The 23,051-nt window shown below is 40.4% G+C and overlaps 1 protein-coding gene across 6 annotated transcripts in view; it reads left to right on the forward strand.

Annotated features, from left to right (window-relative positions):
* The window catches only part of LOC5568400 (A disintegrin and metalloproteinase with thrombospondin motifs 4), a 535,411-nt gene that overhangs the window by 227,346 nt on the left and 285,014 nt on the right, over positions 1 to 23,051 (forward strand). For all 6 annotated transcript variants that reach the window (XM_021849517.1, XM_021849518.1, XM_021849515.1 and 3 more), the window contains one exon: positions 14,434 to 14,535. In XM_021849517.1, coding sequence (XP_021705209.1) covers positions 14,434 to 14,535 — 102 coding nt within the window. The remainder of the gene's footprint in view (positions 1 to 14,433; positions 14,536 to 23,051) is intronic.

A 23,051-nucleotide genomic window follows, 5' to 3' on the forward strand; every position in this document is an offset into this window, starting at 1 on the left:
TTTGCCGAAGACATATATTTTCCAAATCATCAGAATAATAAATAATCGTTTAGAGAAATCAGAAAATAATATTTTCTTAGCTAGCGCCATCATGCGGTGAAATTCCCTACTAGCAATGTGTAACATTATAGCTCTTTCTCTGTTGCAAACCTTTACCAAAAAAAAGCAAAGTTTTATATAAACATGTTTCTGATATGTAAGCGTTCAAAGTTTCTAAATTTCACGTTTTTTTAATCTTTTTCTCCCAATAACGCCTCATTGCGATGAGTGCGATGAGTTCAACCCCTTTTTGGAACTGATTTTTGTACATTTTTAAGTAAAGCTGAAATAAATTTTATTTTCAAAACAGTTGAAAAAACCAATATCCATTGAAATTTTGCGAAGTTATCACCTTTTGAATTTGGGGTCAATAAGACCCCAAGGCACAGACAACGTAACATTTTTCCAGCACAGACAGAAGGTTAATCCTTCAGTCAGCGGCGCTTAACTTTTACGCTTCAAACAAAATCGAAAGTTTTGACGGGTTTCGATATCGACCGGGTTGGATAACGCTTTGCAGTGTGCGCTGAAACCGACTTACCGACTACCAAGTTCAACCCTTTGTGCATGAGAATAAGGCCTCACGTGTCCATTTTCTGCCAACCGTAGTCAGCACATCGGCTGTCGACAGTAATGAACCCCGATTCCGTCGTATTTCCCTGAACTTAACGACTTGGATTATGCGAGCGGACATCGATCATTTCGGAATCGAAACTGGTCGGGCAATAAATAAAAACCAATCACAACTTAATCGCCGACGCATTTTTCAAATAACTTCAAGATCACTGGCAAACTTGAGCAGCGGGCGTCCAATTACCTATTAGGCCACCTGTTTTACGAGACAATACCACTCGCATTCGATTCAAAGTCAACCAATTTCGCAATGGAATTCATATGTGCGATTGACTTAACCACAGAAATCACCACCGCAGCACACAGCAGCCGGTGTAGAATCGAGTTGACCTTAACATCTCCGGCTGAATACCGCGAGTCAGATATTGCTTTATTTATGCGATATAAAGACCCTCAAGTTCTCTGCAGAACGGGTATAATTTCTTCATTTGATATCAAATGACAGGAATTGACGTGGCGGTGGTGGCTGCTGTTGCTCCATTTGTTGGTGACTTGGTCATAAATCTTGATCACCACCGGCAGCTTTGGTTACGCTTGGGCGAGCTAGGAAACCTATATCCATACGATTATAGAGCGGTCAGTTGGTGATGGGGGCGCATTGTTCTCGCGTTAGTGGCGTTGATTCAGCTGTCTGGGGTGTCTCCTGAGGTCGCACTCGGGGTTGAACGGAAACTTTCACACATCCCGCATTTCACCCGAAATGCGATTAAGTAACGCTAGTAGCTGACCACAACGTTTTCACCAGTCACGATTCCAGTAAAGGCGATGATGACCGGTCAGCTGGCCTTTCAAAGTAACTATCGACCTGTCCTTCAAATTGCACAAAGTTCGTCACAAACCGCTAGACTTCTTGTATCACATGACAAGGCACAATTCGTCGTGAAAATCCATGGTCCAATCTGCATTTCCTTTCCACTTGGTTGAAAGCATTGATTGGTGCTAGCGCGAAAAACCATTCCAACATGACACTCTTTACAACGGTTGTTGGTGACGGACTGTCACGGTCTCACATTACTATCGCAGGACGTAGGCGGATGTGTTTATTAAAAGACCATGATCGTCGTCGCGTCGTCATACTACGGAACTCCGGAACCGCTCTGCTGTGCACCTCTCTACATAGCTATGTGAAGCATAGTTGGCCTCTGTCATTAGGCGTCACACACAGCTTATCCACCAAGCAAAACCGTCGACGACGGGGTGTCATTCAACATCAAACCAGGAGTAGCGTGTATTGTTTGCTCAGATGGATAACCAGCTCTGGGACATGACTCCGCGACGGTAGTCTGCCACTACCTATTGGAATAGACGGAGCGCAGACACCAGGCCAGGAGGAGCCTTTCATCTGTCAGGTGTGACATCATAAAAGAAAATTCGCACACTGACTGTCTCCGGTGTTACGGACCTATTATGGTTGGCCTCGTTTGTGCTGAATCAGAGCGAACATTCGGATCGATGAAGTAATCCGGACCGCCGCCACCGATCGTGAATTGGATTGTTTGCGAATATGTTGGAGATAGATGATAATAGGATAAGTGTGATGGAGTTCAGCAGTGGGTGTCCGGGTTTGTAATTGCCGATGTTGATTCTTTTGGCGGTCGGTCGGAAGGATGACTCGTTCGTTATTGAAATTGGTTGAGAGGTGATTGATAGGGTTGTGAACATTGTAATGGGTTGAGATCTATTACATACAGAGGATTTCAAGTGGTGTAAAGTGGTGACCTCGGGTTCAGGAAACCGGAAATGGAGAAATTGCTTCATACAGAGTATCACTTTGTCGCAAATAGCTTATTGCAGATGAAGACAGGCTTGCTGGTCTAATGGCAATCTAATGCTTCTGGTTTTTAAACAGAAATTGATTGATTCGATTCAAAATCTGCTCTTTTTTTTCACTTACCCTTTCTACATTTTATAAAACACTTACTATTTTCTGTTAGCATTCATCACTAGAACCAGAAACGGACAAGAAACCATTTCTTACGCTTCTAAGCTTAATCCTTTTCCTTACGTCCTTACTTTTCCTTACGCCTAATACAATGGCAACCTATTAACCAAAGGAAGCTTCTGCCATAAATCGCCTTACCCCCAACATTTGTATCTTCTGGCATAAACTCGCGTAGATGCAGTGGTATTACCGGCTATTGTCTAAAGTTGCCAAAAAATAGAAGATCACCAGCACTTATCAACTGAGAACGCCTCTTAGGCTCAAGCATATCTTGTGTTAGTACAGCTAATCTGGTAATACTGAAGTCGAAACCAGAGGGCGGCCAATCAATCTCAAGTTTAAAATTAACGGATTGTTATAGTTAAATTTATTGATATCAACAGTCGAATTTTTAATGATACACGATTGGTTTGACAAGGAGTACATGGAAGTTCTGTACAAAAAAAAACCTAGCATATTTGCAATACAAAACAGCTTATTGCGGAAGAAAAATTACAACGAGATATAGAGCTCCCGGAGGAACTACGAAAGATATTCTGTCAGAAACATTTGGACGATTTCATGGCGTTGTCCTTGGATACACTCTCTAGAATTCTCGGACAAATCCTCGTCAGAAACACTGAAATAATTTGAGGAAATTATTGCAGGAATATTTGAACGGATCTGTTGATTAGTTGCAGCTGAAATTCTTAATGGAATCCAATAAGGTTTATCCAAAATATAATTTCCGTTATTTCTTCATGAATTAGCCTCATACAAATATTAATTTTCTCTTAGGGATGGTACACAAATTATGTCACGCTAAATTTCAACTTTTTCGACCCCCTCCCTACCCCTTTGTCACTCTTTTTGTATGAGCCCTTCGAAAATTTTGTAAGGCTTGTCACGCTTGGCTTGACCCCCTCCCCCCCTTGGAGCGTGACGTAATTTCTGTATGACCCCTTATGTCACCTTCAAAAATCCGAAAATATTGGAGGGGAGGAAAAAATATCCATCTCTTTTTTACATTTTGAATTTTTAAAGCAAAAAATAGGTGTAATAATGATCTAGAGGACGAATGAAAGTTCAACAACTATAGTTAAAAATAAAAACTCGAAAAAATAACTTATTTTTATTGTTATTATTTTGTTCCTTAATTTTTCTAACAGTTTATTCAGTCACAATATGTTCAAGAGTTACTTTTTCAACTCATTCAACAAAAATGTTTGTTTATCATAACTTCCTGGAAGATTTCTAGGCAAGCATCTCAAAAAATTTACAGATTTTTTTGAGGAATTGTCTTATGTATACAGCAATACAGAAAGATCTCACCAACAACAAATTATTAACACGTTGTTAGGTTTCCACTTCTTCCGGGGCTTGTATAAATATTAAAAAATTTTCAAATGTGTTTCTGAAGATCCAACTAGAGGTCGCGGAAAGAATTCGTATAAAAATCGCCATTACTTTACTTTTGCTGGCTCTACGTCCTTCAAGACATGACCTGCGCCACAATGTTACGCCAACTAACTCGGTCCATGGCTGCTAACCTCCAATTCCTCGATCGCCCCACACTTCCAAGATCCTGCTCCACTTGGTCAAACTACCTACCTCGTTGCGCTCCCCTTCGTCTTGTACCGGCCGGATTTGAGTTGAACTCAATTTTTGCGGGATTGTTGTCCGGCATTCTCACAACGTGTCCCGCCCATCGTACCCTTCCAGCCTTGGCGACTTTCGTGATATTGGGTTCACCGTAGAGTTGCGCAAGCTCGTGGTTCATTCTTCTCCTCCATACGCCGTTCTCACATACTCCGCCGAAGATCGTCCTAAGCACACGTCGTTCAAAAACTCCTAGCGCTTGCAGGTCCTCTTCGAGCATTGTCCACGTCTCATGCCCGTAGAGGACTACCGGTCTTATCAGCGTCTTGTACATGGTACACTTAGTACGAAAGTGAAGTTTACCAGACCGCAAGGTCTTGTGAAGTCCATAGTAAGCACGACTTCCGGCAATGATACGTCTTCGAATTTCTCTGCTGCAGTTGTTATCCGACGTTATCAATGATCCGAGGTAGACAAATTCGTCCACAACCTCGAACTTATCCCCGTCGATCGTCACGCGTCTGCCTATGCGAGCTCTATCGCACTCGGTTCCTCCAGCCAGCAGATATTTCGTCTTCGACGTATTTACCTTCAATCCAACCCGATCTGCTTCACGTTTCAGCTTGGTATACTGTTCAGCAACCACCTGGAACCCTCTTCCGACAATGTCTACGTCGTCAGCAAAACAAATGAACTGGCTGGATTTATTGAAGATCGTGCCCCGCATGTTGAAGCCCGCCCGCTTCATAACACCTTCTAGCGCAATATTGAACAGGAGGCAGGAAAGACCATCGCCTTGTCGAAGTCCTTTGCGTGTTTCAAACGGGTCCGATAATGCACCCGATATCTTCACACAGCACTGTACACTATCCATCGTTGCTTTGATCAGTCTAGTCAGTTTCCCGGGAAAACCCTTCTCGTCCATAATCTACCATAGCTCTTCGCGGTCGATGGTATCATAGGCCGCTTTGAAATCGATGAATAGGTGGTGCGTAGGGACTTGATATTCGCGACACTTTTGGAGGATCTGCCGCAACATAAAGATTTGGTCTGTAGTCGATCGCCCGTCCACAAAACCGGCTTGATAACTTCCCACAAATCTGCTTGCCAGTGGCGAAAGACGGCGGAAGATGACCTGGGAAAGCACTTTATAGGCTGCATTAAGAATGGTGATCGCTCGATAGTTCTCACATTCTAACTTGTCACCCTTTTTGTATATTGGGTATATTATTCCCTCCTTCCACTCCTCCGGTAGCTGTTCTGTATCCCAGATCCTGGCTATCAATCGGTGCAGACAAGTGGCCAACCTGTCCGGGCCCATTTGTATAAGTTCCGCTCCAATACCATCCTTTCCAGCTGCTTTGTTGTTCTTGAGCTGTTTGATAGCATCCTTAACTTCACCTATTGTGGGAGTTGGCACGTCTCCCTCATTCGCCGTACTGATGAAGCCATTCCTCCTGCTGTCTTGGTCTTCCTCCTCTGCGCCATTTAGGTGTTCATCGTAGTGCTGCTTCCACCTTTCAATCACCTCACGTTCGTCCGTCAAGATACCTCCATCCTTATCCCGGCACATTTTGGCTCGTGACACAAAGCCTTTGCGGGATGCATTAAGTTACAGCTGCTCCATCTCTTCGCACTCCAACTCTTCCAGGCGGCGCTTTTTATCCCGGAATAGATGGGTTTGCTGTTTTTGCTTCTGTTTGTATCGTTCCACGTTTTGACGGGTGCCTTGCTGCAGCATCACGGCTTGCGCTGCATTCTTCTCGTCCAAAACCATCTGACACTCCTCGTCCAACCAACCGTTCCGTCGATTTGCTTCCACGAACCCAATGGCACCTTCCGCTGCGTTGTTTATGGCTGCTTTGAGACTACTCCAGCAGTCCTCAAGAGGGGCTTCGGTGAGCTCTCCCTCTTCCGGCAACGCTGCTTCAAGGCTTTGCGCGTAATCAGTTGCGACTTCGAGTAGCTTGAGTCGTTCCAGATTGTACCGTGGCGGGCGTCGGTACCGAATGTTGTTCACAACGGAGAGTTGTTGGCGCACTTTAACCGTCACTAGGTAGTGGTCCGAATCGATGTTTGCGCCGCGATAAGTTCTGACGTCGATAATGTCCGAGAAGTGTCTTCCATCAATCAAAACGTGGTCGATTTGCGATTCAGTTTGCTGGGGTGATCTCCAGGTGTATCGATACGGGAGGCTGTGCTGGAAGTAGGTACTACGTATGGCCATGTTTTTGGAGGCGGCGAAATCAATCAGTCTAAGGCCGTTTTCGTTCGTAAGCTGGTGAGCGCTGAACTTTTCTAAAATTGGTCTAAATTCCTCCTCCTGGCCAACCTGAGCGTTGAGATCTCCGATAACGATTTTGACATCATGGCTTGGGCAGCCGTCGTATTCACGTTCCAGCTGCGCGTAGAAAGCGTCCTTATCGTCATCGTCACTTGCTAGGTGAGGGCTGTGCACGTTGATTATGCTGATATTGAAGAAACGGCCTTTGATCCTCAACTTGCATATTCTGTTGTCAAATTGCCACCACCCAATCACGCGCCTCTACATTTCACCCATCACGATAAAAGCTGTGCCCAGCTCATTTCTGTTGCCTCAGCTCTGGTAGATGGTATAACCATCCCTATACGTATGTACCGTCGACCCTTTCCAGCAAACCTGCTGCAGCGCTACGATGTCGAACTTGCGGACCCTCAATAATTCGGAAAGAATGCGGGTACTTCCCAAGAAATTGAGAGACTTACAGTTACATGATCCGAGTTTCCAATCGTAAGTCCGTTTTCGATGCCTGGGTCTATGCCGATTGTTCCGGTCCGAATTTACATTGTATGCTTCCTGTACTGATGATTTTTGCGGCTGGCTTGTAAGGCCTGCACCAACCCCCTGTCTCGCCGGAGGATCATCGTGCACAGCACTGTTTAGAGTCCCACGCTGGCACTAGGACGATGATCAGCCGCTCCTAACATGGAGAACAGACGTTGTTTTGAGCCGCCCTAACATGTAGAACAGACGCTCTGATAAGCTACACCCTCAGAAGAGAGGAGCCTCCCTTCCCTGTCAGCATACGACCAAGGTCCCACCACGGTTGGTTACCCGATCTTCCCTACGGTTACTCGTACCCCAGGCGGCACCACGGGGAGGTAGGGATAGGAGTTACTGGACAAGAGGCTAAGGACCACAAGTGGGATCTATTTTATACCTGCAGGTACGTGAAGTTCCAATGGTACGCATTGCCCAGTCATTTACCACCCAAAATCGCCATAAACTCTCTAAAAGATATTTCCTGATAATTCTTCAAATGATTCAAAAAACATCCCTAGAGTGATTTTCTGAAGGAGCTCCAAGATTTACTTCTGGCAGAAGCCTTTGAGAGATACATGAAGTATTCTCTAGAAGTAATTCTGGAAAAAAAACTGTTTGAATATTTTTAGTTGAATCCTCAGAATACAAGCTGGAGGAATCTTTCAAGTGATGTTTGGAGTAATCCATGGAGAAATTCCAGAGAAAGTACTTGAAACATTCCTTCGGAAAGTTCTTGCTGAGCTTCTGGAGAAAGCTCCGAAGTGATGCTCAGAAGGACTGTAGGAAAAAAACCCTTGATAAGATGGTGGAAGAAAAATTGATGAGTTCCTCAGGGAATCCCAGGAGGAAAAATAAGAGGAATATCTGATTAAATCCCTTGATTGTTTCCTGTAAAAACCACCGGGACTATCGCCGTATGAATCAAAGAAAGGTGTCTCAGAAAAAAATCCTATAGGAAGTACGTGAAATTTTGAGATAGCCCAAATTTTTTGAAGCGTTTATAGAGGAATCCTCAGAAATCATCCTGAAGAAGTGGGAATGACGCAGAGAATGACCGAACAATTTGTAGCTGCTTCTTCATGATTGATCAGAAGAAGATTCAATTACTAGTGCGTAAGATTAGCTTACCATACTCAAGGTGCACAAATGGAGAACTCAAAATTTGTAAGTAAATAACGACCACGTCCTTCCTGTTATCAGGGAAACGAAAAGATTATTAGTTAGACAATCATTGTTTTTAGAGTCAGAAGACGCCTCTGCATTTCCACAGTTGTCATGGAAAGAAGTTTGTGTTACTTGAATAAAGAGTGGATCTGGGAGTCATCATTATACAATCAAGGTTTGCTTGAGTCATGGTAATGTTTTTGAGAAATCCATTCTGAGAAATTCTATAACGATTTCTTGGATGAATCCCTGAAAGAGTTATAGGAGATTATTTTTAGAGAGAATCTTAAGAGAATCCCTGATTGATTATCTGAAGAACTCCTTGAAAGAATATGTTGAAGTATTTCTCAAGAAGTTTTTTGGAAAATTTGATGAAGATTCTGGAAAAGATATACTAAAGAAATATCTGTAGAAATCTTCTGAAGAATCCCCAAAATATTTCCAAGAGGCAACTTCGAAGAAATTCTTGGAAAAACTTTGAAGGAATTTTTGAATTCCAATCAAGTTTGGAGGAGCATCCTAAGCAGCTTTCGAGCTTAATAAGGGTTTTACTATGGACTTCTTCAGATCTTTCGGAAGAAGTTCTTGACAAGTTTACTGTTAGCCTCTTAAGCAGCTTCGAAGTTTACTGCATGTTAGAAATTTTACAGTTTTCACAAGTCCCAATCAGGCGAAACATCAATTTTTGACTTAACTAATGATTTTCAGTGAGCAAATACTATTTCAAACATAAAGAGTTACTGTTTTGATCATGAGCATGATTGCTATTCCGTTAGTACATTATGTACAGTAAACCCGATTCTGTTTTTGCACGGATTTTTTTACACGGCCGTGCAAAAAAAGTTTTCATACATTTTTTTCCGCCAAAATCTTATTTTTGCATGAAACGTCGAGAAATAGTGTTACTTTTTTTGCACGGTTTTTGAAATTTTGAACCGATTTTTTTTTTGCACGGTGTGCATTCCCCGTGAAAAAACACAATGGAGTGTACTTACACAGGGAACCAACAGACGCTACTCATTAGTATTAGTAGCATACTCAGTGATCTCTGATGCTTCTATTATTCAACGAACAATAATGGCACCGGCTGCGTCCGGATGCAGATCAATTTGCGGATGGGAGGGAAATGTTGACGTGTTACTTGCTTTATGGAAGCCGAGGAGTCCTCTGCATTTCAACAAGAAAACCCTAGAGTTTGGATATAGGAAAGGATAGAGATATAATTTGAAATGAATACGTGAGCACAAACATAGATAACCGATACTATTTTCGTAACCGCAATATGTGAACCGGACACGTTCCTGATTTCGTCGCACGCTCAAAAAGGAGCATACAACAGATTCATTGGACCAAAACTACTTGGAGAAGCTATCTAACTATTGTTTAGAAGAAATCGTTCCTTATTTTTCACATTTTGATAGAGATTTCTCGTATAACTTTTCAAAAGGACCTATCTAACATTAACCCTTCCATTACCAACCCCCCTAAACGAGTGTTGGAAAAAAACACGTTTTGGGCTGTAACTTTTTTGTTTTTTGATATTTTTATACCAAATTTTGACACAAGAAGCGCATATCCTTCTAGTTTGAGGGCTTGGACAGAATTTTAGGATTGGTCACCTGGTTCCGGAGTTATTCCGGAATCAAAATGGGTGTTTCAAAATGGCCACTTTCGAAAAAGTGAATTTGCAATATGAAATCAGCTGATTTTTTACAATGATCAGCTCTATAACGGTGAGGACGGATGTCTACAAGGCTATCATGGTCACTGCGTGCCACGGATCACAATTTCCGGATGTTCCGGGGAACCGGTTCCGGGGCCATTTTTGGAAGCAAGTAAATACTATCATGCGACACATCAAACTTCGTGATTTTTCTAAAAAGTGCATTCTATGACTAAGCTGCACAGTTCAGAGCCCATTTGGCCACTTTGGAACCGGTTCCGGGTTTCCGAGGAACCGATTCTGGGGTCAATTATTGAAAATCAGTGAACATCGTCATGCGACACATCAAACTTCATGATTTTTCAAATAATTGCATTCTATCACTAAGCTGCACAGTTCAGAACTCATTTGGCCACTTTGGAACCGGTATCCGGGTTTCCGAGGAACCGGTTCCGGGGTCAATTATTAAAAATCAGTAAACATTGTCTTGCGACACATCAAACTGCATGATTTTTCAAATGATTGCATTCTATGACTAAGCTGCACAGCTCAGAACCCATTTGTCCACTTTGGAACCGGTATCCGGGTTTCCAAGGAACCGGTTCCGGGGTCAATTATTAAAAATCAGTAAACATTGTCATGCGACACCTCAAACTTCGTGATATTGAAAGTCATTACATTCTATGGGTGAGCTGCTACGCCTGGGACCTATTTGGCCACTTTGGAACCGATTTCCAGGATTCCGAGAATCCAGTTCGTGGTCAATCTTCAAAGGTGACTTAATACTACAATGCGACACATCAAACTTCATGATTTTTCAAATTTCACATACCGTGGCTGGATTGAATAGTGTAGAACTCATATGGTCATTTTGGAACCGTTATCTGGGTTTCTGAGGAATCGTTTGCGGTATCAAAATATGAGTTTATACTGTCATACGATACACCAAACATTAAAATTTTTAAAGATAGTATATTTCATGAATAAGTTGCAATGTCTGGGACCTATGTAGCCACTTTGGAACCGATATCCGGGTTTCCGAGGAACCGTCTCGAAGGTGAGTAAACATTGTCTGGCGACTTAATGGATGTCTTATATATTTTTTTAATCTTCCTTAACTCACTCTTGAGAATTTGAAACGCAGGTTCCATAGGAAAGTTTCTGTTTCAAGTATCATATAGCTGTTTTTTAACATCAACACGGTAATGCTTCCAGTGCACGATTTGCCCATTGAAGGAAGCAACACACTACACAATAGACTAGCATGCAACGCCTGACGAAAAATTTTCCGGACTAAAGCAGGAATCAAAGGGGTCAGCGAAGGGGTGTGGACCCCTTGACTCGATGCGGCTAAATGCTTGGTAACACTAACCGCACGGCCACAAAGCCCACAAATTGTTTCACTTTAGTATACTGTAGCAATACTGCAAAATTTAAAACTTTTTAGTCGAAAACATGTAACACCCTCAATTGAATTAACTTTAGGAAATTAATCAGGAGAGTTCAGCTGATCATGACATCGTTCGGAATAACTACAGCCGACTCCCCACATCTCGATGTTCTACATCTCGATATCTCTCCCTATATCGATGACTCGGTCCCTTCATTTTGCAAACATTTTCACTCTGCATATCTCGATATCTACCTATCTTGATGTGAATTTCATTCCAGGTTTTCTGTCCATATACCGATATGCCCATTATCAAAGGTTACTAGATAGTGATCCAAAACAAATTTCAAATACGAAATGACGTCTGTTTGTTTATCATTTTCCTGGTAACGGAGTGATTTTCAATCGAGTGTTCATTTACACAAATGTTCTTTGTTTCGATCTCTCCCTATATCGATGGTCCCTTCGATATCGAGATGTGGAGAGTAGACTGTATCATAGTTTTACAAAGATGTCCTTGAAAAATTCCTCTAGAAATACTTATAGAGAAATCTTCTCTTGTGAAGCAATTTCTTGAGAAATTCTTTAGAGCTCTATAAGTGATAATTCAGAATTCTATAGAAATGTTTTCAGAAATTTCCATGATTTATTTAAGGTATGTATTCCTTTAGAATTTCTGCAAAAAATCTGCAGTCAAATTTCATTAGATTGCAAGATGTCATATTTGAAAAACTATATAAAGAATCAGAGATTTTTTTTGTAATTCCTGAAAAGATTCCTGAAGCTATTCCCTGATGAATTTTTGAACCAATTTGTGTTGCAATTTCAAGAATTAGCTCAAGCTATTCATATGACGCAAAAATTGTTGGTATATAATTTTGTTTGATGTGTCGCTTGATAGCATTCTTCCCCCAGAATGTATCCACATAACAGCGTGTACTCATCTTCAAAAATTAACAAAGATTTATTCGCTTCCTTGAAAATCAAATGGGTCAAGACAGTGCAGTTCAGCCATAAAATGCAATAATTTGCAGAATCATGAAGTTTGATGTATGGCAGTATTTACTTACCTTCGAAGACTCATCTAAAAAATAATATTACTCCGGAACCGTTTCCACAGAATCCCAATATATTAATAATATCAATATGTCGCATGACATTGTTTACTGATTTTCAATGATTGACTCCGAAACCGGTTCCTCGGGAACCCGGATATCAGTTCCAAAGTAAACAAATGGATTCTGAACAGTGCAGTCGCCTTTGAAGATTGTCCCCGAACCGGTATCCCGGAAATCGGTTCCTATGTGACCAAATAGATCCCAAGCGTTGCAGCTCACCAATAGAATGTAATAGCTTTCAAAATCGCGAAGTTTGATGTGTCGCATGACAATATTCACTGGTTTTAAATAATTGACCCCGGAACCGGTTCAAAAGTGGCCAAATGGGTTCTGAACTGTGCAGATAAGTCATAGAATGCAATCATTTGAAAAATAGCGAAGTTTGATGTGTCACATGACAGTGTTCACTGATTTTTAATAATTGACTCCGGAACATAAAAACTTAATAATTTTTAATAAATGGCCACTTTGGAACCGGTTCCTCGGAAACCCGGATACCGGTTCCAAAGTGGCCAAATGGGTTCTGAGCTGTACAACTCAGTCATAGAATGTAATCATTTGAAAAATCATGAAGTTTGATGTGTCGCATGACGATGTTCACTGATTTTTGATAATTGACCCCTGAACTGGTTCCTTGGAAACCCGGATACCGGTTCCAAAGTGGCCAAATGGGCTTTGGACTGTGCAGCTTAGTCATGGAATGCAATTATTTGAAAAATCATGAAATTTGATGTGTCGCATGATAGTATTTACTTGCTTCCAAAAATGGCCCCGGAACCGGTTCCCCGGAACATCCGGAAATTGTGATCCGTGGCACGCAGTGACCATGATGGCCTTGTAGACATCCGTCCTCATCGTTATAGAGCTGATCATTGTAAAAAATCAGCTGATTTCATATTGCAAATTCACTTTTACGAAAGTGGCCATTTCAAAACACCCATTTTGATTCCGGAATAACTCCGGAACCAGGTGACCAATCCTGAAATTCTGTCCAAGCCCTCAAACTAGAAGAAAATATCAAAAAACAAAAAAGTTACAGCCCAAAACGTGTTTTTTCCAACACTCGTTTAGGGGGGTTGGTAATGGAAGGGTTAAGTGCAGTGTTGTAAGTAAGCACATTAGTTAACACGTTTTCGCTAATATTCTCCAGCGCTTCTCTCAAACATTCACAACACGAGCGATCAAACGAATATCGGAAAAAATGTCAATTGAGTGCCTCTGACCACGATAGCTTTGGTAGGAAATGTCACGGTCATTGTCATTTTTTGTAATAGGCGCTGCTGTCATTGTTTTTGTGTCACATTCGAAACTTCAAGCAAGTTCAAACTACTCTTATTGTTTCTGATCCGATGTGTCTGAGATCCATACTAAACTTATGATTTAAGTAAATGTCATCGTGTCAGACGACATTCAATTGACAGTTCTGATGTTCATTCTACCGCACGTGCTGTGTGACGGTAGCGGATGAATGCAGAAAAATAAAATGACTGCAGTGTCTAATGTTTATAGCACTGATTAAGAGGCTCTTTTTGATTACTTTCTCCTTCATCTATAACTGAGCCACATTAATCCCTTTTGTTGCATTTTTTTTGTTCTATGAAATGCCAGCAAAGGACATTCTCTTTTGATCTGTAGTGAAAAATTTCCCAAAAGCTTTAGTATTGCACTGTAATAATTGAAGGAAAGCGAGAGTGGAAATAATCCCTCATTGTTACATAGGTCCTTTTGAAAAGTCACGTAAGATTTAACTGAATTCTTAGGATGTTTCAAGTAGAGCTACAAATCATTAGATGAATTTAAAAAAATGTAGCCTGTCATATGGTTTGTAACATTTCTGGAGATGCTGTAAGAATTCAATAAAATCTGAACCAACCTTTGAAAAGGGCGGAACAACTCCTTACTACTAATAGGAATAGGCCTCACTTAAATTTCTAGAGACTCAATCAACAACCTTGACAGGGTTCCCTAATTACAAGCTTATTTAATTATGCCTCAAACAGCAATGCGGAAACAGAGAACAATGCCAAATTAAATAGTAATGAACCATAATTTAACGAATCAAATCACTAATTACGCATCCCATTTTTCTACTTCTTATTGCAGAATCCGTCGGAAGAAGACTCATTTGGTAACATTTACCAAGACCGAAAGAACATGGCGGCCGTTCTGATGCGAAAGCATCTGGAAAGCGGCGATCTAATGATGGTAAGTCGTATTGGTTTCATCTATTTCAATATTCCCACGAAAATGTTATGATCTGCTCCACTGGAATGGCAAACAAAAACACCTTCAACGATCGTCTGATCGTGGCAATGAATGATCCAATAAATCACATGCCCTCTCAACTCCATCCGATTTATTAAGTGGAACTCATCAGGAAAATCCATGTCCAATTATTCATTCGCGCTTCCTTGGCCGGCAGGAGGAGAGGACGGGAGCGAACAGAGAACTGGATAGGAGTTAATGCAAATTATGTTATTTATGATGAAGACGTTTCACACTGCGTTTGGCAAGGCACGTGTATTGATTCAATTTAGATAACACTCATGAGATAATCAGTTGTGGATTTGACTTGAGGTATAGCAAACCTGAAAACATAAACAATATAAAATTTTGTTGCATATTTAATAGCTGTAAATTATAAAAACATTATTGTTTTTAGATTACAAATCGTTTTCAAAAATAATAAGAACAGGGATATTGAATCAATCAAAAATAAATATGTTGTGAATTTCACTTCACAGCAATACAACACAAAAAAAAAAACAAGCAAATTTTTAGCACAAATTTTTTTTACGAAATTTCAAAAAAACATTGTGATATTTCAATTGTTTGCCAAATTTTTATCTATGTTTTTGTCTAACTAGTTAGATATTTGTACATTGAAATAAACGAAAGCAGCAATAAATCAGATCAAAACTATGCTTTATAGCAAAACAATAATGCAATCAAATTATGTTACCGTTTTGATTCATATTACGGACAGCTTCAAATTCCGGACACTCTACTTTGTATGGGAAACATTTCACACGAAATGTTTCAATTTTTGCCGTTTAAAAGTTCTCGATTTCAAGGCTCATTTTAGTAAGCATTTTCCATAAATATCTTTGAAAATTTATAATGCCCAACTACCTTAGATGTCTCTTTAGTGGTTTGACGATTTCAAATAATGATTTGACTGTTCCATTAATGATTATCATGAGCTGTCCGGAATTCGAATCAAAGTGTCCGGAATATGAGGCAAAAATGAGGAAGCGTCCGGAATAAGAATCATGAAAAGGCCACACATTTTTATTTATTAATAATTTCAAGTTGCGGAAGCGAATTCTTTATCCACCATTCGAAAGTTAAGGGCTTCCAACGCTTGATAATGCTAAAGAATCATACAGAATGATTTATTTTGTATGCTCTCTGCTGGGTTATACTTCACTGAGGCCTTAAGTGTCCGTAATATGAATCAAAACGGTACAACCTTGTTACTAAAAAAACACATTTATGAACTTTGGACCAAAATTTTTGGCCATTTTTAAGCGATAGTCCAGATCGATTTTGGAAATACTTAGTATGCAAAGTAACTGACACATTTTTGTAGGAGTTACCATTTTCCGATTACATCATTCTGAAAAAAAAAAAGATGAGAAAGTTTGACCATTTTCAAATGATAGATTAATTTTGGAAAAACTCAGTAGGCAAACCCGCAAAATTTCACTGAAATCTAAGAGGGTGCTACCAGCTCGAAATTCGATTTGGCATGAAATGGGTCTTATAAAATCTTGTTTGTTAAAAATCTTCAGTCCTATAATAATTGGAAACATAATTGAAAATAGCTAAATTTTAATTTGTTTGGGAATATGTATAGGGTGAAGGAAATCCGTGTGATAATGTGCCCTTAATTAATTTAGGTAGTTCAATGCTACTCATGGGAAATTCGTTCGTAGGAGACACAGGTATCAATTGCACTAGTAAGGCAATATTTATTGTTGAAAAAAATCAGAGTTAAATTTGTGATTAGGCATATAAACGTATAAAAATACAGTGAGAGGCAAAATAAAGTGCCCACCTTACCAGTTTTCGAATTTCTCTCATTGATTTGGTTCAAATTAAAGTTAACACACCTAAATCTTTTGTGATATTTTATTTTTGATGTTCTTTTAAAGTTGCACTTACGAAATTTTGATAAAAAAAAGAATTTTACTTAAAGAAAAAGAAAATCAATTTGTATTGAAAAAAAAGTAGTGACAAAAATAAGTGCCCACTTCCTTCTTGGCCCCAGAAAAGATGATTTAAGAAAAATAAAAAGCAATTTAATAGTTAATGTGTCCTCCTTTGGACTTAAGGACTTGCTGGAGGCTCTTCGGCATGCTTTTCACCAGGTTTTGTAGGTGTTGTGGATCTAGTTCTTCCCAGGCGCGCTCCAAGGCTTCAAAATAATTATTTTTGTTGGTAACACCAGTTTTTTCAACCCTGGCATCGAGAATCGCCCACAAATTTTCGATGGGGTTGAGGTCTGGGCTTTGTGGAGGCCATTCCAGCGGTTTGATCCGACAAGACCGGAAAAAAGACTTGGTCTTCTTTCCAGTATGCTTCGGGTCGTTGTTCTAGAGAAATATGAATTTCTCTTCAAGGCCCGTCTGGATCAGCGAAACCTCCAGATTTTCCAGCAAGATGTTAATGTAGGAATCTGCCATCATTATTCCGTCGATTTTCACGAGGTTTTCTACTCCACTCCATGAAAAACACCCCCAGACCATCACATTTCCTCCTCCATGCTTCACCGTTCCTTGGATGTGGTGCTCTGCATCACACACGAGCCCGCCGCTCTCGGTTAGACAGCTCGAGCTTCAGGAGCGCCACATCCAAGGAACGGTGACGCATGGAAGTGTGATGTGATGAAATGTGATGGTCTGGGGGTGTTTTTCATGGAGTGGAGTAGGAAGCGTCGTGAAAATCGACGGAATAATGACGGCAGATTCCTACATTAACATCTTGCTGGAAAATCTGGAGGTTTCGCTGATCCAGACGGGCCTTGAAGAGAAATTCATATTTCTCTAGAACAACGACCCGAAGCATACTGGAAAGAAGACCAAGTCTTTCTTCCGGTCTTGTCGGATTAAACCGCTGGAATGGCCTCCACAAAGCCCAGACCTCAACCCCATCGAGAATTTGTGGGCGATTCTCGATGCTAGGGTTGAAAAAACTGGTGTTACCAACAAAAATAATTATTTTGAAGCCTTGGAGCGCGCCTGGGAAGAACTAGATCCACAACACCTACAAAACCTGGTGAAAAGCATGCCGAAGAGCCTCCAGCAAGTCCTTAAGGCCAAAGGAGGACACATTAACTATTAAATTGCTTTTTATTTTTCTTAAATCATCTTTTCTGGGGCCAAGAAGGAAGTGGGCACTTATTTTTGTCACTACTTTTTTTTCAATACAAATTGATTTTCTTTTTCTTTAAGTAAAATTCTTTTTTTAATCAAAATTTCGTAAGTGCAACTTTAAAAGAACATCAAAAATAAAATATCACAAAAGATTTAGGTGTGTTAACTTTAATTTGAACCAAATCAATGAGAGAAATTCGAAAACTGGTAAGGTGGGCACTTTATTTTGCCTCTCACTGTACCTTTTTTAAGAAAATACTCCTTATTTTTATTTATTTTTTAGTTTAATCAACATTAATACCCAGGTAACCAGAAGTCGCAGAACAGTATGGGCAAAGTCGTTCTAAAAATTTATAAAGGTTTCAAAGTTTATAGGTTACTTTTGAACATACTGTTATTTTCAGGAGACCAATTTACACCTTCTTCCCTGCAGACTGTTTTTTTTTTTTTGTACGATTCCTTCCGACATAATCCGATATATTATCCAACAATGGATGAATCGCTGCCGCGAGCAATGATTCGACAAAAAATCCTTTTCAACCGTAAAAAAAACCGTCCAGATGTTCGCTCGCCCATCAGAACAATCGCATTGGGGCAGTTTGTTTTCATTGGTCGATTGTATAAATTATGAATGCGTAAAGGAAAGAGAAAATTGCCGTATCATCCCGTTGTTGAGTTGTTCTTGAGTTTGCGCCTTAAGAATGACGATCAGACAATGGGTGATTTGAAGTGCGTGTTTTTCGGCTTGTTGTGGATTGTTCGGATTGAGTTGTCTTCTTCGAGTTCGAAAACATTGCGTGTAGAATCGATCGAAAGTTGAAGGTTGTCGTTAGCGTGGCTTTAACGCGTTTCAGCACCTTAAGGGATGGGACCCTTTTTATGTGTGGTCACGCGATGCTGGGCCTTGATCCAGTTGCTTTGGATTGTTTTAATGGGCGGATGAAGATGAGGATGATGAAGAACGGCTATTTCGAATTTAATGGTTTGTTTTCTCGAGTTGATAGTTGTAAAATTTATGAGAACAGTCGGCAATAAGGTTTGCTCCGAATATCCGGTTTGGGAATTTTGGGTGATGAATTATAATAAATTAATAACAAACTCGAATATCAAGTTATATTTGGGGCCTTCCTTAGCTAAATGGTAACAACTACGGCTTTGTCTAAGTCTAGGTTCGATTCCCATACATAAAAACAAATGCGAAAATGGAAACCTTGAAAAAGGGCTCTTAGTTAATAATTGTGGAATCGACAACTTCCACGAACTTCCACGATTAATAGAAATACACTAAGCTGATAAGCAATCTCTGTCTCGGTGGAGATGGTGGAGAGAAAGAATATCATCAATATTTAGTTCGCAACACGAACAAAAATGCAGAGGTTTGATTGGCTTCAAACTACCGTCTTGACTCATATTCCGAACACTTAAGGCCAGTGACTTCAAATGCATCTGATTGGCATAAATTGGCTGATATTTGTGTAAATTTTAATTTCTTCGCAAAGTCTAACTGTTAGCTGTTGGGTGCACCAATAATAATGTTGATTTAATTAGTTTTAGTATCGTTTTTACGTAAAGGTGTAGAACAACATTTTGATTCAAATGCCGAACACTGTGTTTATTCTGTCTCATATTCCGAACACCTTGATTCAAATTCCGAACAGTACGAATAAATTGTATTCAAATGAATAATTTCGCAAATAAATTTCTCTGAGCTTGTTCTACTGGTCTCAAACTAGAGAATCATCACTATTCCCGTGGTAAAAATTAGATTGGAGACGATAAAATTAAAGTGCAATTGACTGCTATTTCCTTGTTATTTGGTGACATATTTCAGCGAAACATTTCAACCAAATCGCCATACAAAAACAGAGTGTTCGGAATATGAGTCTGTTCGGAATTTGAGACAAAACGGTACAAGAGTAACTTACTTTTCAATTTCTCTCCATCAAAATTTATTTCAACATTATCAAGTTATTTTTCGCCAATCTATTCCATAATTTCCCCAAAGAAAACATAATAAATTGAATTCACACGATTGAGCCATAAAGTTCGCACCAAACAATCGCCACTCGCCGCTCTGCTTCACGGTCCGAACCACAGTTGCGTTGCTCGTCTTCGGACTATCCCGCTTATCATGCCTAGTTCACATGTGTAGACAAATACATACAATGGTCAACCAGCTATCGATACGGGGCGCGAACAAAATGCATTGAACATCTCGTTCCATCGCCGCCGGCTGACGAAAGGCGAGCAAACAATGCACAAAAGCGAACCAACACAGACGATGATGATCAGTCGGCCCCGAATGAGGAAAGCATAAAATTACCTTGACAGCGGGCCCGAGGACGTAACTCAATTCACATGCATTGCTTACTCAAGGCTGTATGGCAACTGATACCCGGCTTGTGAATGGATGAAAAAACAGAAACCACAGTCCGGGTGTGATTTTTGTAGGAGTAAATAGCTGAAGTTTTGACCGGTGCATGGCTGCTGCCGAGGAGGCAATTGCGTAATATTTTGGAAAAATAAAACAAACAATAAACGGTTTGAGCTTTTCGTTAATTGGTCGCGGTTTAGGCGTTGAGTGAAAGATAATTCCTTCAACGTTAACCATATGGACATTATTAGTGATATAATGTCTTGGAGTTGTTTTCCAAAATTTCTTTGCGTGTTTTATATGAATCGGTTTCTACATCAACTAAAATATATCACTCAAGAAAAACTTAAGTTTCTTTTTAAGACTAAGGTCAATTTCAAAGTGGATTTTAATTATTTAAAGGGTTATCAATAAGTTCAAATACAATTTGCAAATGTGTATAAAATACAAGATATTATTTTCTAAGCCAATATCTATTGAAGCAATGTTTATTAAGAATCTGTAGGGCATATAAGCTGGGAACAAACTCCCCCTTTTTGCTTCATGACGAGCTTTAGACGTTTATCACAAGAATCACACGCGGAATGCGCCTGGTCCACCGGCATCTCATCCCAAATCTTGGAAATGAGCTTCTTTAATTGGTCGATAATGCTCAGACGAATACTTGATGTTCGCTCTGCTTCACCAGCATGTACGACCATACATAAAAGTTCAGTTGATGTCCGGGAGCTGGAAGGCCACAAAGTCTTATCGAGAAAATCAGTCAAATTCTTTCGACAACACGCTTGGATGATATTCGTCGTGTGGGATGGTGCATCGTCCTGTTGAAAGACCTAATGACCCTTTCCATAGAAGTTCCAAAGTGCCAGGGCGACAACCTTCCCCAGAACATTGGTCTAAAAATACGCTGCGTTGATTTTCACGTTTTTCTCGATAAACACCAGTGGGAGCTTCCCACTTCTGGATACGGCACCTAAACCATCACCGAAGCGGTGTTTTGAAACCGCGGGACATTTATGAGGGACAGGGGGATGCTGGCGAACGTCGGCGACCTCAGCTAAACATTTTGAACATTGTACGGCTTTTGCAAGACAAAGAGTTTCTCATCAGAAAACACGAACTCCTGACCTGCGAACTCCTGGCGTTACGTCCCCACTGGGACAGAGCCTGCTTCTCAGCTTAATGTTCTTATGAGCACTTCCAAAGTCATTAACTGAGAGCCTACTATGCCAATGACCATTTTTGCATGGTATATCGTGTGGCAGGTACCAAAATACTCTATGCCCTGGGAAGTCGAGAAAATTTCCAACCCGAAAAGATCCTCGACCGATGGGATTCGAACCCACGACCCTCAGCTTGGTCTTGCTGAATAGCTGCGCGTTTTACCGCTACGGCTATCTGGGCCCGCTGACACCAAATACCTAAAGCTGACACCAATACCAAACACAAAATGCACATGGTGCACACCTAAACCACGATGAAACGTTGTATTCGAACTTATTGAAAACCCTGTATGTTCATAGAGATCCCATCTTACTTGCTTGGTAGATCAATTCCAACATGGTTGGCTTGGCCAACCGCAAACTGTTTTACTTGCGTGATTTTCGCGGATATCTTGGGAGTTTTTTTTTGGATGTCATGAGCCGAGATTAAATTCTGCTTTCACTTGATATTTATGGAAAGATTTTGAAGAGGTTGTTAGCAGAGTCCCTCAACCCATTAACGCCCGAATTATTTCACATTTATAGTATTCACCTGATTCTTTCTGGAGTATCGCAATATGATAAAATTATGCGAAAAAAACTTTAATTTTTAGCAAATGTTAGGAGTTTAACAGGATTCTTACAGTATTCCCACAAGGTCCTCAAAGTATATCCACCATATTTCCACAGAATTTCCATTGGAATTTCCCAAGGATGCTCAAAGAAATAAACCCATGATTACCATGTCTTCCTAAAATTTTTCACAACTGCCTCAATATTTCACACTTCGTTCAATGAGAATTATCACATGACTCTTATGGGATTCTTACATGGTTCCCCCTCCAAGATTTTTACAGGATTCGCACAGAAATTCAAATTGTTTGCCACATAACTATCATAGGATGCCCTCCGCACTCGCACCGAATCATTCACAAGGTTTTCAAACGATTTGCTTACTATTTACGCAGTATTTCCACAACATCTGCACTGTATTTCTACATATCTCTCACAGGATTCCCACAGTATAACCACTGAAAGACCAAGATTCTCATTGGAATCCTGGGATTTCCATTTAAGCATTCCCACTGAAATTCCAGAATCCTCACTGGAGTACCAGCATCCACACTAGACATGCTAGATCCACACCGGAGACTCAAAATCTGGTAACTTAATATCGACACTGAAATCCATGGATACACACTGCAAATCCAGTACCCATAATAAAATCCCAAGATTTATATTGGAATCCGAGAATTCACACCGTAATCCTAGGTTCCGCATGAGAATCCCAGGATCCAACTTGGAAACTAAGAATTTGTTCCAATACCAGGATTCACATTGAAATCGCAAAATCCACACTGCAATTCTAAGATCTAGGTAAGAATCCCAAGGTATACACTGGAATCTCAAGATTCACACTAGTTCCACACTGGAATTCCACGGCCCACGTTACAAACTGGAATACCTAGGTTCACACTGGAATCTCAATATTAAACCTGGATCCTCAAGATCCATACTGAAAACTCCACAGAATCTACAACGAAAATCCTGGTTTCACAAGAAAATTACAGTATCCAGTCTGGAATCCTTGTATACACAATGGAATTCCAGGATCCACACTGGGTTACCACGATGCTTACTGGATTCCGAGGATCTACCCTGGAGTCCCAGGAAAGACACTGAAATTTTGCGATCCACACTACAATTTCAAGATCTAATGTGAAACCCTACAATCAACACTACCATTCCAGGATCCACACAGGAATC

The sequence above is a fragment of the Aedes aegypti genome, chromosome 3, assembly GCF_002204515.2.
Source record: "Aedes aegypti strain LVP_AGWG chromosome 3, AaegL5.0 Primary Assembly, whole genome shotgun sequence".
Taxonomy (NCBI): domain Eukaryota; kingdom Metazoa; phylum Arthropoda; class Insecta; order Diptera; family Culicidae; genus Aedes; species Aedes aegypti.